This window comes from Brienomyrus brachyistius, chromosome 2 (genome assembly GCF_023856365.1).
Source record: "Brienomyrus brachyistius isolate T26 chromosome 2, BBRACH_0.4, whole genome shotgun sequence".
In the NCBI taxonomy this organism is placed as follows: domain Eukaryota; kingdom Metazoa; phylum Chordata; class Actinopteri; order Osteoglossiformes; family Mormyridae; genus Brienomyrus; species Brienomyrus brachyistius.
The window spans coordinates 35,509,457-35,524,989 of record NC_064534.1 but is presented as its reverse complement, the minus strand read 5'-3'; the positions used below and the strand labels follow the sequence as shown (position 1 = coordinate 35,524,989).

At 44.1% G+C, this 15,533-nt stretch overlaps 1 protein-coding gene, 7 non-coding genes and 2 pseudogenes across 8 annotated transcripts; 1 reads left to right on the top strand and 9 right to left on the bottom strand.

Annotated features, from left to right (window-relative positions):
- Positions 1-441: 441 nt before the first annotated feature.
- Positions 442-560, bottom strand: LOC125731140 (5S ribosomal RNA). The gene has a single exon (XR_007391425.1). It is a non-coding gene; the product is annotated as a 5S ribosomal RNA (ribosomal RNA).
- A 1,078-nt stretch (positions 561-1,638) lies between these two features.
- On the bottom strand, positions 1,639-1,757 carry LOC125735684 (5S ribosomal RNA). Its single transcript, XR_007394977.1, has one exon. It is a non-coding gene; the product is annotated as a 5S ribosomal RNA (ribosomal RNA).
- Positions 1,758-2,838: 1,081 nt separating this feature from the next.
- LOC125732551 (5S ribosomal RNA) lies at positions 2,839-2,957 on the bottom strand. The gene has a single exon (XR_007391927.1). It is a non-coding gene; the product is annotated as a 5S ribosomal RNA (ribosomal RNA).
- A 1,077-nt stretch (positions 2,958-4,034) lies between these two features.
- Positions 4,035-4,153, bottom strand: LOC125732807 (5S ribosomal RNA). Its single transcript, XR_007392174.1, has one exon. It is a non-coding gene; the product is annotated as a 5S ribosomal RNA (ribosomal RNA).
- A 1,080-nt stretch (positions 4,154-5,233) lies between these two features.
- LOC125732229 (5S ribosomal RNA) lies at positions 5,234-5,342 on the bottom strand (annotated as a pseudogene).
- Positions 5,343-6,424: 1,082 nt separating this feature from the next.
- Positions 6,425-6,543, bottom strand: LOC125736973 (5S ribosomal RNA). Its single transcript, XR_007396240.1, has one exon. It is a non-coding gene; the product is annotated as a 5S ribosomal RNA (ribosomal RNA).
- A 1,076-nt stretch (positions 6,544-7,619) lies between these two features.
- On the bottom strand, positions 7,620-7,728 carry LOC125732173 (5S ribosomal RNA; annotated as a pseudogene).
- A 267-nt stretch (positions 7,729-7,995) lies between these two features.
- LOC125715605 (uncharacterized protein K02A2.6-like) lies at positions 7,996-11,832 on the top strand. Its single transcript, XM_048987368.1, has 2 exons — positions 7,996-9,784; positions 11,641-11,832. The coding sequence occupies exons 1-2, from the start codon at positions 8,257-8,259 to the stop codon at positions 11,733-11,735; spliced, it is 1,623 nt and encodes a 540-aa protein (XP_048843325.1). The 5' UTR covers positions 7,996-8,256; the 3' UTR covers positions 11,736-11,832.
- Positions 11,833-13,566: 1,734 nt separating this feature from the next.
- On the bottom strand, positions 13,567-13,685 carry LOC125735583 (5S ribosomal RNA). Its single transcript, XR_007394877.1, has one exon. It is a non-coding gene; the product is annotated as a 5S ribosomal RNA (ribosomal RNA).
- A 1,079-nt stretch (positions 13,686-14,764) lies between these two features.
- On the bottom strand, positions 14,765-14,883 carry LOC125732361 (5S ribosomal RNA). Its single transcript, XR_007391742.1, has one exon. It is a non-coding gene; the product is annotated as a 5S ribosomal RNA (ribosomal RNA).
- Positions 14,884-15,533: the final 650 nt, after the last annotated feature.

The window sequence follows — 15,533 nt, the reverse complement described above, 5'->3', positions numbered from 1 at the left end:
TCTTTTAAATACAGCTTTTAGCAAGTTTTGAAAGGAGAAGAGCAGAACTTGCTATGCCAATAATATCGAGTCTTCTGTGGCGAAGTGGTTTTTGCATAGAAATCAAAGCGGTCAGTTGAAGAGGAATAATATCAGTACTTTGTTTAAAACTGTGTGTAAAAAGCTGTCTCTTTATCATTAACAATAAGTTGTAAAACGTGAATGGGGAGTGACAGTCTTCAAGTTTGTGAGAAGATCGCGCCCTGGTGGAATAAAGGCACGAACAGCTTACAGCACCTAGAATTACCAGGAAGTATTTAGAGTAAAACGGTTTCTAAAAGCTGCCTTTATGAATGAGAGAAAAAAATATATATATATATAAAATAGTAAAATGGAAGGGGAGTGATAGATTTAAATTAATCATGAAGTGGAGCACCCCCTGTATAAAGTAAAAGTGAGAAAAGCTTACAGCACCTGGTATTCCCAGGTGGTCTCCCATCCAAGTACTAACCATACCCTACGCTGCTTAGCTTCCGAAATCAAACGAGATCGGGCATGTTCAGGGTGGTATGGCCGTAAGCGAAAGATGCTACCAAAAACAGCCCTTTTGCATTACACGCGTCTATACATGCCAGTTAGTCCCATTGGATCCTACTCCTGTTTTTTTTTTTTTTTTTTATCTGACTCACACTGCAGCCCCACCATCCAATCGGCATCGCCGGACCCACACCAAACATTCACCAAACTACTCAGCCGGCAGCCTACCACAATTATTCCATTCTTTCCGCATCCGCACACTTCCTTCTTTTTAACTCCTTTTCACTACCGCACAGGTTAATCGCCGCACGTCCCCCGCCGGCAAACATTACTCCTTTGCCTACTGCATGCAGGCTTCTCTTAACGACCCTCTGTTATCAACTCCGCTAACAGCCACAAAATCTCCGCCGCACGAAGCCCACTGGTAGCTGCTGAATCACATGCTTCCCCAAAACGTCGCGCTGTCAGAACACTGGGAGCTACACACACCAACAAGTCCATACTGCAGGCTGCAGCCAGAACAATTTTCTACATTCAAACATCGACGGCCTCTTCTCTCTAAAAATTCACCAGACCGCTTCTACCACCAGCAAAGAAGTTTCCATCCCTAATTCCTCTGTGATTCCCACTAACCTAAACATTAAGCTGGCATTGAAGGGTGTGAATTACCCCGGCCAATCTGTTCTTTTAAATACAGCTTTTAGCAAGTTTTGAAAGGAGAAGAGCAGAACTTGCTATGCCAATAATATCGAGTCTTCTGTGGCGAAGTGGTTTTTGCATAGAAAACAAAGCGGTCAGTTGAAGAGGAATAATATCAGTACTTTGTTTAAAACTGTGTGTAAAAAGCTGTCTCTTTATCATTAACAATAAGTTGTAAAACGTGAATGGGGAGTGACAGTCTTCAAGTTTGTGAGAAGATCGCGGGCTGGTGGAAGAAAGGCACGAACAGCTTACAGCACCTAGAATTACCAGGAAGTATTTAGAGTAAAACGGTGTGTAAAAGCTGCCTTTATGAATGAGAGAAAAATATATATATATATAAAATAGTAAAATGGAAGGGGAGTGATAGATTTAAATTAATCGTGAAGTGGAGCGCCCCCTGTATAAAGTAAAAGTGAGAAAATCTTACAGCACCTGGTATTCCCAGGAGGTCTCCCATCCAACTACTAACCAGACCCTACCCTGCTTGGCTTCCGAGATCGGATGAGATCGGGCGTGTTCAGGGTGGTATGGCCATAAGCGAGAGACGTGACCAAAAACAGCCCTTTTGCATTACACGCGTCTATACATGCCAGTTAGTCCCATTGGATCCTACTCCTGTTTTTTTTTTTTTTTTTTTATCTGACTCACACTGCAGCCCCACCATCCAATCGGCAGCGCCGGACCCACACCAAACATTCACCAAACTACTCAGCCGGCAGCCTACCACAATTATTCCATTCTTTCCGCATCCGCACACTTCCTTCTTTTTAACTCCTTTTCACTACCGCACAGGTTAATCGCCGCACGTCCCCCGCCGGCAAACATTACTCCTTTGCCTACTGCATGCAGGCTTCTCTTAACAACCCTCTGTTATCAACTCCGCTAACAGCCACAAAATCTCCGCCGCACGAAGCCCACTGGTAGCTGCTGAATCACATGCTTCCCCAAAACGTCGCGCTGTCAGAACACTGGGAGCTACACACACCAACAAGTCCATACTGCAGGCTGCAGCCAGAACAATTTTCTACATTCAAACATCGACGGCCTCTTCTCTCTAAAAATTCACCAGACCGCTTCTACCACCAGCATAGAAGTTTCCATCCCTAATTCCTCTGTGATTCCCACTAACCTAAACATTAAGCTGGCATTGAAGGGTGTGAATTACCCCGGCCAATCTGTTCTTTTAAATACAGCTTTTAGCAAGTTTTGAAAGGAGAAGAGCAGAACTTGCTATGCCAATAATATCGAGTCTTCTGTGGCGAAGTGGTTTTTGCATAGAAAACAAAGCGGTCAGTTGAAGAGGAATAATATCAGTACTTTGTTTAAAACTGTGTGTAAAAAGCTGTCTCTTTATCATTAACAATAAGTTGTAAAACGTGAATGGGGAGTGACAGTCTTCAAGTTTGTGAGAAGATCGCGCCCTGGTGGAATAAAGGCACGAACAGCTTACAGCACCTAGAATTACCAGGAAGTATTTAGAGTAAAACGGTGTGTAAAAGCTGCCTTTATGAATGAGAGAAAAATATATATATATATATAAAATAGTAAAATGGAAGGGGAGTGATAGATTTAAATTAATCGTGAAGTGGAGCGCCCCCTGTATAAAGTAAAAGTGAGAAAAGCTTACAGCACCTGGTATTCCCAGGAGGTCTCCCATCCAAGTACTAACCAGACCCTACCCTGCTTGGCTTCCGAGATCGGATGAGATCGGGCGTGTTCAGGGTGGTATGGCCATAAGCGAGAGACGTGACCAAAAACAGCCCTTTTGCATTACACGCGTCTATACATGCCAGTTAGTCCCATTGGATCCTACTCCTGGTTTTTTTTTTTTTGATCTGACTCACACTGCAGTCCCACCATCCAATCGGCAGCGCCGGACCCACACCAAACATTCAACAAACTACTCAGCCGGCAGCCTACCACAATTATTCCATTCTTTCCGCATCCGCACACTTCCTTCTTTTTAACTCCTTTTCACTACCGCACAGGTTAATCGCCGCACGTCCCCCGCCGGCAAATATTACTCCTTTGCCTACTGCATGCAGGCTTCTCTTAACGACCCTCTGTTATCAACTCCGCTAACAGCCACAAAATCTCCGCCGCACGAAGCCCACTGGTAGCTGCTGAATCACATGCTTCCCCAAAACGTCACGCTGTCAGAACACTGGGAGCTACACACACCAACAAGTCCATACTGCAGGCTGCAGCCAGAACAATTTTCTACATTCAAACATCGACGGCCTCTTCTCTCTAAAAATTCACCAGACCGCTTCTACCACCAGCAAAGAAGTTTCCATCCCTAATTCCTCTGTGATTCCCACTAACCTAAACATTAAGCTGGCATTGAAGGGTGTGAATTACCCCGGCCAATCTGTTCTTTTAAATACAGCTTTTAGCAAGTTTTGAAAGGAGAAGAGCAGAACTTGCTATGCCAATAATATCGAGTCTTCTGTGGCGAAGTGGTTTTTGCATAGAAAACAAAGCGGTCAGTTGAAGAGGAATAATATCAGTACTTTGTTTAAAACTGTGTGTAAAAAGCTGTCTCTTTATCATTAACAATAAGTTGTAAAACGTGAATGGGGAGTGACAGTCTTCAAGTTTGTGAGAAGATCGCGCCCTGGTGGAATAAAGGCACGAACAGCTTACGGCACCTAGAATTACCAGGCAGTATTTAGAGTAAAACGGTGTGTAAAAGCTGCCTTTATGAAAGAGAGAAAAAAAAAATATATATATATAAAATAGTAAAATGGAAGGGGAGTGATAGATTTAAATTAATCGTGAAGTGGAGCGCCCCCTGTATAAAGTAAAAGTGAGAAAGCTTACAGCACCTGGTATTCCCAGGTGATCTCCCATCCAAGTACTAACCAGACCCTACCCTGCTTAGCTTCCGAGATCAGATGAGATCGGGCGTGTTCAGGGTGGTATGGCCGTAAGCGAGAGATGCCACCAAAAACATCCCTTTTGCATTACACGCCTCTATACATGCCAGTTGGTCCCATTGGATCCTACTAATGTTCTTTTTTTTTTTTTTTATCTGACTCACACTGCAGCCCCACCATCCAATCGGCAGCGCCGGACCCACACCAAACATTCACCAAAGTACTCAGCCGGCAACCTACCACAATTATTCCATTCTTTCCGCATCCGCACACTTCCTTCTTTTTAACTCCTTTTCACTACCGCACAGGTTAATCGCCGCACGTTCCCCGCCGGCAAACATTACTCCTTTGCCTATTGCATGCAGGCTTCTCTTAACGACCCTCTGTTATCAACTCCGCTAACAGCCACAAAATCTCCGCCGCACGAAGCCCACTGGTAGCTGCTGAATCACATGCTTCCCCAAAACTTCGCGCTGTCAGAACACTGGGAGCTACACACACCAACAAGTCCATACTGCAGGCTGCAGCCAGAACAATTTTCTACATTCAAACATCGACGGCCTCTTCTCTGTAAAAATTCACCAGACCGCTTCTACCACCATGCAAAGAAGTTTCCATCCCTAATTCCTCTGTTATTCCCACTACCCTAAACATTAAGCTGGCATTGAAGGGTGTGAATTACCCCGGCCAACCTGCTCTTTTAAATACAGCTTTTAGCAAGTTTTGAAAGGAGGAGAAGAGCAGATAATATGCCAATAATATCGAGTCTTCTGTGGCGAAGTGGTTTTTGCATAGAAAACAAAGCGGTGAGTTGAAGAGGAATTAAATCAGTATTTTGTTTAAAACTGTGTGTAAAAAGCTGTCTCTTTATCATAAACAATAAGTTGTAAAACATGAATGGGGAGTGACAGTCTTCAAGTTTGTGAGAAGATCGCGCCCTGGTGGAATAAAGGCACGAACAGCTTACAGCACCTAGAATTACCAGGCAGTATTAAGAGTAAAACGGTTTCCAAAAGCTGCCTTTATGAAAGAGAGAGAAAAAAAATATATATGTAAAATAGTACAATGGAAGGGGAGTGATAGATTTAAATTAATCGTGAAGTGGAGCGCCCCCTGTATAAAGTAAAAGTGAGAAAAGCTTACAGCACCTGGTATTACCAGGCAGTCTCCCATCCAAGTACTAACCAGACCTTACCCTGCTTAGCTTCCGAGATCGGGCGTGTTCAGGGTGGTACGGCCGTAAGTGAGAGACACTACCAAAAACAGCTCTTTTGCATTACATGCGTCGATACATAACAGTTAGTCCCATTGGATCCTACTCCTGGTTTTTTTTTTTTTTATCTGACTCACACTGCAGCCCCACCATCCAATCGGCAGCGCCGGACCCACACCAAACATTCACCAAACTACTCAGCCGGCAGCCTACCACAATTATTCCATTCTTTCCGCATCCGCACACTTCCTTCTCTTTAACTCCTTTTCACTACCGCACAGGTTAATCGCCGCACGTCCCCCGCCGGCAAACATTACTCCTTTGCCTACCGCATGCAGGCTTCTCTTAATGACCTTCTGTTATCAACTCCGCTAACAGCCACAAAATCTCCGCCGCACGAAGCCCACTGGTAGCTGCTGAATCACATGCTTCCCCAAAACGTCGCGCTGTCAGAACACTGGGAGCTACACACACCAACAAGTCCATACTGCAGGCTGCAGCCAGAACAATTTTCTACATTCAAACATCGACGGTCTCTTCTCTCTAAAAATTCACCAGACCGCTTCTACCACCAGCAAAGAAGTTTCCATCCCTAATTCCTCTGTGATTCCCACTAACCTAAACATTAAGCTGGCATTGAAGGGTGTGAATTACCCCGGCCAACCTGCTCTTTTAAATACAGCTTTTAGCGAGTTTTGAAAGGAGGAGAAGAGCAGACCTTGCTATGCCAATAATATCGAGTCTTCTGTGGTCAAGTGGTTTTTGCATAGAAAACAAACCGGTGAGTTGAAGATGAATTATATCAGTACTTTGTTTAAAACTGTGTGTAAAAAGCTGTCTCTTTATTATTAACAATAAGTTGTAAAACGTGAATGGGGAGTGACAGTCTTCAAGTTTGTGAGAAGATCGCGCCCTGGTGGAATAAAGGCACGAACAGCTTACAGCACCTAGAATTACCAGACAGTATTAAAAGATAAACGGTTTCCAAAAGCTGCCTTTATGAAAGAGAGAAAAATATATATATGTATATATAAAATAGTAAAATGGAAGGGGAGTGATAGATTTAAATTAATCGTGAAGTGGAGCGCCCCCTGTATAAAGTAAAAGTGAGAATAGCTTACAGCACCTGGTATTCCCAGGTGGTCTCCCATCCAAGTATTAACCAAACACTACCCTGCTTAGCTTCCGAGATCAGACGAGATCGGGCGTGTTCAGGGTGGTATGGCCGTAAGCGAGAGACACAACCAAAAACAGCCCTTTTGCATTACACGCGTCTATACATGCCAGTTAGTCCCATTGGATCCTACTCCTGGTTTTTTTTTTTTTTATCTGACTCACACTGCAGCACCACCATCCAATCGGCAGCGCCGGACCCACACCAAACATTCACCAAACTACTCAGCCGGTAGCCTACCACAATTATTCCATTCTTTCCGCATCCGCACACTTCCTTCTCTTTAACTCCTTTTCACTACCGCACAGGTTAATCGCCGCACGTCCCCCGCCGGCAAACATTACTCCTTTGCCTACCGCATGCAGGTTTCTCTTAACGACCCTCTGTTATCAACTCCGCTAACAGCCACAAAATCTCCGCCGCACGAAGCCCACTGGTAGCTGCTGAATCACATGCTTCCCCAAAACGTCGCGCTGTCAGAACACTGGGAGCTACACACACCAACAAGTCCATACTGCAGGCTGCAGCCAGAACAATTTTCTACATTCAAACATCGACGGCCTCTTCTCTCTAAAAATTCACCAGACCGCTTCTACCACCAGCAAAGAAGTTTCCATCCCTAATTCCTCTGTGATTCCCACTAACCTAAACATTAATCTGGCATTGAAGGGTGTGAATTACCCCGTCCAACCTGCTCTTTTAAATACAGCTTTTAGCGAGTTTTGAAAGGAGGAGAAGAGCAGACCTTGCTATGCCAATAATATCGAGTCTTCTGTAGTGAAGTGGTTTTTGCATAGAAAACAAAGTGGTGAGTTGAAGAGGAATTATATCAGTACTTTGTTTAAAACTGTGTGTAAAAAGCTGTCTCTTTATTATTAACAATAAGTTGTAAAACGTGAATGGGGAGTGACAGTCTTCAAGTTTGTGAGAAGATCGCGCCCTGGTGGAATAAAGGCACGAACAGCTTACAGCAGCTAGAATTACCAGGCAGTATTTAGAGTAAAACGGTGTGTAAAAGCTGCCTTTATGAATGAGAGAAAAATATATATATATAAAATAGTAAAACGGAAGGGGAGTGATAGATTTAAATTAATCGTGAAGTGGAGTGCCCCCTGTATAAAGTAAAAGTGAGAAAAGCTTACAGCACCTGGTACTCCCAGGTGGTTTTCCATCCAAATACTAACCAGACCCAACCCTGCTTAGCTTCCAAGATCAGGCATGTTCAGGGTGGTATGGCTGTAAGCGAGAGATGCTACCAAAAACAGCCCTTTTGCATTACACGCGTCTATACATGCCAGTTGGTCCCATTGGATCCTACTCCTGGTTTTTTTTTTTTTATCTGACTCACACTGCAGCACCACCATCCAATCGGCAGCGCCGGACCCACACCAAACATTCACCAAACTACTCAGCCGGCAGCCTACCACAATTATTCCATTCTTTCCGCATCCGCACTGTTGTAATCTAAATCTGTAATGTATGTATGGGTCAATGTTGCCACCTAGTGGGAAAAACTGTATAGTTTTTGTACAGCAAATGTTAACAGAGTTTCCGGTCAGGTGTCTAGATTATTTTCAATAAGTTTTGGTTACGATGCTAGAAGGCACATGTTATGTAGCTCCTGCCATCCGTTTGTGTAAGTGTACAAATGCGTGCATATAAAGTGTTCTTAAACACGTTTCGTGGTCAGGTGCTTATTTATTAAGTAAAGTTACCACATATTTTGGCGACGAGGTGAATTTTTTTTTTCGCGCGGAGGGAGTGCTGGCAAGATGACTACTTTCGGGACTGTGGGTGAATTCGTGGAGGGAACCGAGGATTGGACAGAGTACGAAGAAAGGTTAGGACACTTTTTCTCTGCAAATGGAATTTCTGATGGAGACAGAAAGCGCTCCATTCTCTTGAGTGCGTGCGGTGCTAAAACTTACAAGCTAATACGGAATTTAGCCACGCCGCGGAAACCGGGAGAGATTCCTTACGACGACCTCGTCCAACTCGTGGCGAATCACCACAATCCGAAACCATCTGTGATAGTCCAGCGTTTCAAGTTCCACAGTCACTTCAGGAAGCAATGTCAGTCTGTGGCTAACTTCGTGGCGGAGCTAAGGCAGTTGTCGGAGCACTGTGATTTCGGAGCAGTGTTGGATGACATGCTTCGGGACAGACTTGTTTGCGGTATTAATAATGAGGCTATTCAAAGACGGTTGCTGGGAGAGACACCGCCATTAACCTTCAAGAAGGCTTTTGATATTTCTCAGGGTATGGAAATGGCTGACAGTAATGCAAAAGACATTCAGAGGGGACATGCGGTTTCACAGGCAGCAACGGTGCATCAGGTCCGGAAAGAGACTGGTAAACAGCCTAAAATCGTTGAATGTTTTCGCTGTGGGGGGAAGCATTATGCAAACGAGTGCAAATTCAAGGAGAGTGTTTGTCATTCCTGCAAAAAAGTTGGACATTTAGCTAAACAATGTAAGACTTCTAAGTTTAAACGCAACCCTGGACAGAAAAGTGCAAAACAGTTTAGGGCAGCAACGAATCATTTGGAGAATCAAGCTGAGGAATCGGCATGTGCCTACAATATGTATGGAATACGAAGTGGTGATTTTCCTCCTGTACCTTATTACGCCACTTTGGACGTAAACGGACAAGACATTACTTTCGAGATTGATTCAGGGGCTTCTACATCAGTCATTAGTGAAGATACCTACAAAAGCACTTGGAGGTCAGACCCTCCCACACTTAGACCTACAAATTTGAACCTCAGGACATATACAGGGCAATCCATTCCACATCTGGGGGAGTTGCACGTACACATGTGTACTGGAGGTCAGAGAGCTGCTGTTAGATTGGTGGTAGCTAAAGGTAGCGGTCCTAGCCTTTTGGGACGTGATGTGCTTAGAAAACTTCAGTTAAATTGGCAAGAAATTAAATTTGTACGCACTGTAGAGGACATTCTGCAGAAATACTCTGATGTTTTTCGAGATGAGCTGGGTACTTTAAAAGGGGTGACAGTAAAATTGCATGTTGACCCAAATGCCACCCCACGATTTTTCAAACCAAGGTCAGTGCCCTATGCAATGAAAAGCAAAGTGGAAGAAGAGCTAGAGAGGTTGCAGAGACTGGGCATTATAGAAACGGTACAATTTTCCAAGTGGGCAGCACCTATTGTTCCAGTTTTAAAACCAGACAAAACTGTGAGAATATGTGGGGATTATAAACTCACTGTAAATCAAGTCTCAACCTTGGATGAATACCCACTGCCAAGAGTGGAAGACCTGTTTGCTACCCTGGCTGGAGGTAAATTCTTCACAAAACTGGACATGAGTCAGGCTTATCAACAGCTGATGCTAGAGGATGAATCTAAGGAATATGTAACCATTAACACTCACAAAGGGTTATTTAAATACAACCGCCTGGTTTTTGGTGTTGCATCCAGTCCAGCGATTTTTCAAAGAACTATGGACATAGTGTTGCAAGGCATTCAGCAAGTGGCTGTATATCTGGATGATATATTGATCACAGGAGCCACTGAGGGAGAACATTTAGCAAACTTGGAAAAGGTTTTAGAAAGACTTTTAAGAGCTGGGTTAAGGCTGAAGCGGGATAAGTGTGTATTCCTGGCACCAAGCGTGACTTACTTGGGTCATGAAATTACATCGGAAGGACTTAAGCCAGTGGAAGGAAAAGTCAGGGCTATAAAAGATGCTCCAAGCCCTAAAGGCATCACTGAACTTAGATCATTTTTAGGAATGGTAAATTACTATGGTAAGTTTCTACCTGACCTTTCAACTGTGATGTCCCCTTTGTACAAGCTACTGAGGGGTGACACTGCATGGCATTGGAAAAAGGAGCAAGAGCAGGCTTTCAAGGCGGTGAAAGAGCTGTTACACTCAGACAGACTGTTGGTCCATTTCGATCCTGACAAAGAGATCATATTGTCCTGTGACGCATCCCCGTATGGAGTAGGGGCAGTCCTTGCTCACAAAATGGACGATAGGTCAGAAAGGCCTATTGCATTTGCTTCGCGTACTTTGAGTACAGCAGAAAAGGGATACTCACAATTGGACAAGGAAGGTCTGGCTGTGGTTTTTGCTGTGAAGCGTTTTCATCAGTATCTCTATGGTCGGACATTCACAGTTTTCACTGACCACAAACCTCTGTTAAGTCTGTTGGGAGAGAAGAAAGGCATTTCACCACAGGCCTCGCCTAGAGTACAGCGATGGGCACTCACATTGTCAGCTTATCAGTACAAACTGGTGTACAGAATGGGTGTGGATAATGCAAATGCTGATGCCCTGAGTCGGTTGCCGTTACCTGAACTTGCGGCTGTTGCACCTGTACCTCCAGAAACTGTGTTTTCATTGGAATGGTTAGCTGACATACCACTGCAGGCTAAACAAATTAGTCAATGGACTGAGCGGGACCCGTTGTTGTCGAAAGTTAAGATGTATCTGTTGCATGGATGGCCAAGTATTTTGGAGGGGGAGGAGATGAGACATTATGCAAAACGGAAGCTAGAATTAAGCCTGCAAGGAGGCTGCATTTTTTGGGGTGCAAGAGTTGTTGTACCACCCCCTGGCCGTTCACAGATCATAGAGGAAGTACATGAGGCACACCCAGGGGTGTCACGAATGAAAAGTTTAGCGAGATCCTATGTATGGTGGCCAAAAATGGATCAGGATTTGGAGAACAAAGTGAAGTCCTGTAGACAATGCCAGCTGAATCAGAACTCCCCTGCACCTGCACTTTTACATCCATGGGAGTGGCCTGCTAGACCTTGGTCTAGGTTGCACTTAGATTTTGCGGGACCATTTTTGGGACAAATGTTTTTGATTATGGTGGATGCACACTCTAAATGGATAGAGGCACACATAATGCACAACATCACGGCAGCTGTAACAATAGAGAAACTACGGCAGATTTTTGCAGTGCATGGATTCCCCGACAAGCTTGTCACAGATAATGGTACCACATTCACAAGTGAACTATTCCAAGAGTTTATGAAGCAAAATGGAGTTCATCATATCCGTACAGCACCTTTTCATCCTGCCTCAAATGGGTTGGCAGAGCGAGCAGTACAAACAGTGAAAGAAGGTCTGAAAAAGATGACAGGAGGTTCACTGAGTACTCGTCTCTCACGTTTCTTGTTTCAGTATCGTCTCACGCCACAATCCACTACAGCACGCTCACCAGCCGAGATGCTCATGGGACGCAGGCCCAAATCAAGGTTGGATTTGCTGCACCCTAACATGGAAGCAAGGGTGGAGAGAAAACAAGAAAAGCAAAAGGAGAAATTCAACCAGCAAGCACATAAGAGAGAATTTAAACCAGAGGATAAAGTCTATGTGAGGGATTTCAGTAAAACAAGCAGTCAGAAATGGTTATCAGGGACTGTATTAAAACCAAGTGGTCCGGTCTCATATGTTGTGCAGCTAGCGGATGGACGTGTAGTACGCAGACATGTGGATCACGTGAGGACACAACATGATTACGATGCGAGTACTGAAAATCTCTGTGATACAAACTTGCCATCTCTAAGTCATTTCCCAGGAAGTGAAAATGATCCTGAGACGGAGCCAGAGAGAGCTTCGCACACCGAGATGTCTGTGTCCCTTGCAGAAGTGGAGACACCAATTAATGTTGGACCCATACCAGTAGATTCTTCCAAAACCGCTGAACTAATTATAACCGAAGTTTCACCAAGAGTTGTGCGCAAATCACAGCGTCCTCGCAAACCTCCTAATAGATTAAACCTTTAAGAAAGAGGTGCAGTTATAATGCACCTAAGTTCTGGAAGAAGATATAGTTAGTTAATGCAAGAGAATTAACATTGTTAATATGGTTTCTATGTATATAGAGAAAACAAGTAACCTGGAAAATGTGAAGCAGTTGTAAACTTAAAGGGGGAGGGATGTTGTAATCTAAATCTGTAATGTATGTATCGGTCAATGTTGCCACCTAGTGGGAAAAACTGTATAGTTTTTGTACAGCAAATGTTAACAGAGTTTCCGGTCAGGTGTCTTGATTATTTTCAATAAGTTTTGGTTACGATGCTAGAAGGCACATGTTATGTAGCTCCTGCCATCCGTTTGTGTAAGTGTACAAATGCGTGCATATAAAGTGTTCTTAAACACGTTTCGTGGTCAGGTGCTTATTTATTAAGTAAAGTTACCACACGCACACTTCCTTCTTTTTAACTCCTTTTCACTACCGCACAGGTTAATCGCCGCACGTCCCCCGCCGGCAAACATTACTCCTTTGCCTACTGCATGTAGGCTTCTCTTAACGACCCTCTGTTATCAACTCCGCTAACAGCCACAAAATCTCCGCCGCACGAAGCCCACTGGTAGCTGCTGAATCACATGCTTCCCCAAAACGTCGCGCTGTCAGAACACTGGGAGCTACACACACCAACAAGTCCATACTGCAGGCTGCAGCCAGAACTATTTTCTACATTCAAACATCGACGGCCTCTTCTCTCTAAAAATTCACCAGACCGCTTCTACCACCAGCAAAGAAGTTTCCATCCCTAATTCCTCTGTGATTCCCACTAACCTAAACATTAAGCTGGCATTGAAGGGTGTGAATTACCCCGGCCAATCTGTTCTTTTAAATACAGCTTTTAGCAAGTTTTGAAAGGAGAAGAGCAGAACTTGCTATGCCAATAATATCGAGTCTTCTGTGGCGAAGTGGTTTTTGCATAGAAAACAAAGCGGTCAGTTGAAGAGGAATAATATCAGTACTTTGTTTAAAACTGTGTGTAAAAAGCTGTCTCTTTATCATTAACAATAAGTTGTAAAACGTGAATGGGGAGTGACAGTCTTCAAGTTTGTGAGAAGATCGCGCCCTGGTGGAATAAAGGCACGAACAGCTTACAGCACCTAGAATTACCAGGAAGTATTTAGAGTAAAACGGTTTCTAAAAGCTGCCTTTAGGAATGAGAGAAAAAAAAAAAAAAAATATATATATATATATATATATATATATATATATATATAAAATAGTAAAATGGAAGGGGAGTGATAGATTTAAATTAATCGTGAAGTGGAGTGCCCCCTGTATAAAGTAAAAGTGAGAAAGGCTTACAGCACTTGGTATTCCCAGGAGGTCTCCCATCCAAGTACTAACCAGACCCGACCCTGCTTGGCTTCCGAGATCAGACGAGATCGGGCGTGTTCAGGGTGGTATGGCCATAAGCGAGAGATACTACCAAAAACAGCCCTTTTGCATTACACGCGTCTATACATGCCAGTTAGTCCCATTGGATCCTACTCCTGGTTTTTTTTTTTTTATCTGACTCACACTGCAGCCCCACCATCCAATCGGCAGCGCCGGACCCACACCAAACATTCACCAAACTACTCAGCCGGCAGCCTACCACAATTATTTCATTCTTTCCGCATCCGCACACTTCCTTCTTTTTAACTCCTTTTCACTACCGCACAGGTTAATCGCCGCACGTCCCCCGCCGGCAAACATTACTCCTTTGCCTACTGCATGCAGGCTTCTCTTAACGACCCTCTGTTATCAACTCCGCTAACAGCCACAAAATCTCCGCCGCACGAAGCCCACTGGTAGCTGCTGAATCACATGCTTCCCCAAAACGTCGCGCTGTCAGAACACTGGGAGCTACACACACCAACAAGTCCATACTGCAGGCTGCAGCCAGAACTATTTTCTACATTCAAACATCGACGGCCTCTTCTCTCTAAAAATTCACCAGACTGCTTCTACCACCAGCAAAGAAGTTTCCATCCCTAATTCCTCTGTGATTCCCACTAACCTAAACATTAAGCTGGCATTGAAGGGTGTGAATTACCCCGGCCAATCTGTTCTTTTAAATACAGCTTTTAGCAAGTTTTGAAAGGAGAAGAGCAGAACTTGCTATGCCAATAATATCGAGTCTTCTGTGGCGAAGTGGTTTTTGCATAGAAAACAAAGCGGTCAGTTGAAGAGGAATAATATCAGTACTTTGTTTAAAACTGTGTGTAAAAAGCTGTCTCTTTATCATTAACAATAAGTTGTAAAACGTGAATGGGGAGTGACAGTCTTCAAGTTTGTGAGAAGATCGCGGGCTGGTGGAAGAAAGGCACGAACAGCTTACAGCACCTAGAATTACCAGGAAGTATTTAGAGTAAAACGGTTTCTAAAAGCTGCCTTTAGGAATGAGAGAAAAAAAAAATATATATATATATAAAATAGTAAAATGGAAGGGGAGTGATAGATTTAAATTAATCGTGAAGTGGAGCGCCCCCTGTATAAAGTAAAAGTGAGAAAAGCTTACAGCATCTGGTATTCCCAGGAGGTCTCCCATCCAAGTACTAACCAGACCCTACCCTGCTTGACTTCCGAGATCAGACGAGATCAGGCGTGTTCAGGGTGGTATGGCCGTAAGCGCGAGATGCTACCAAAAACAGCCCTTTTGCATTACACGCGTCTATACATGCCAGTTAGTCCCATTGGATCCTACTCCTGGTTTTTTTTTTTTTTATCTGACTCACACTGCAGCCCCACCATCCAATCGGCAGCGCCGGACCCACACCAAACATTCACCAAACTACTCAGCCGGCAGCCTACCACAATTATTTCATTCTTTCCGCATCCGCACACTTCCTTCTTTTTAACTCCTTTTCACTACCGCACAGGTTAATCGCCGCACGTCCCCCGCCGGCAAACATTACTCCTTTGCCTACTACATGCAGGCTTCTCTTAACGACCCTCTCTTATCAACTCCGCTAACAGCCACAAAATCTCCGCCGCACGAAGCCCACTGGTAGCTGCTGAATCACATGCTTCCCCAAAACGTCGCGCTGTCAGAACACTGGGAGCTACACACACCAACAAGTCCATACTGCAGGCTGCAGCCAGAACTATTTTCTACATTCAAACATCGACGGCCTCTTCTCTCTAAAAATTCACCAGACCGCTTCTACCACCAGCAAAGAAGTTTCCATCCCTAATTCCTCTGTGATTCCCACTAACCTAAACATTAAGCTGGCATTGAAGGGTGTGAATTACCCCGGCCAATCTGTTCTTTTAAATACAG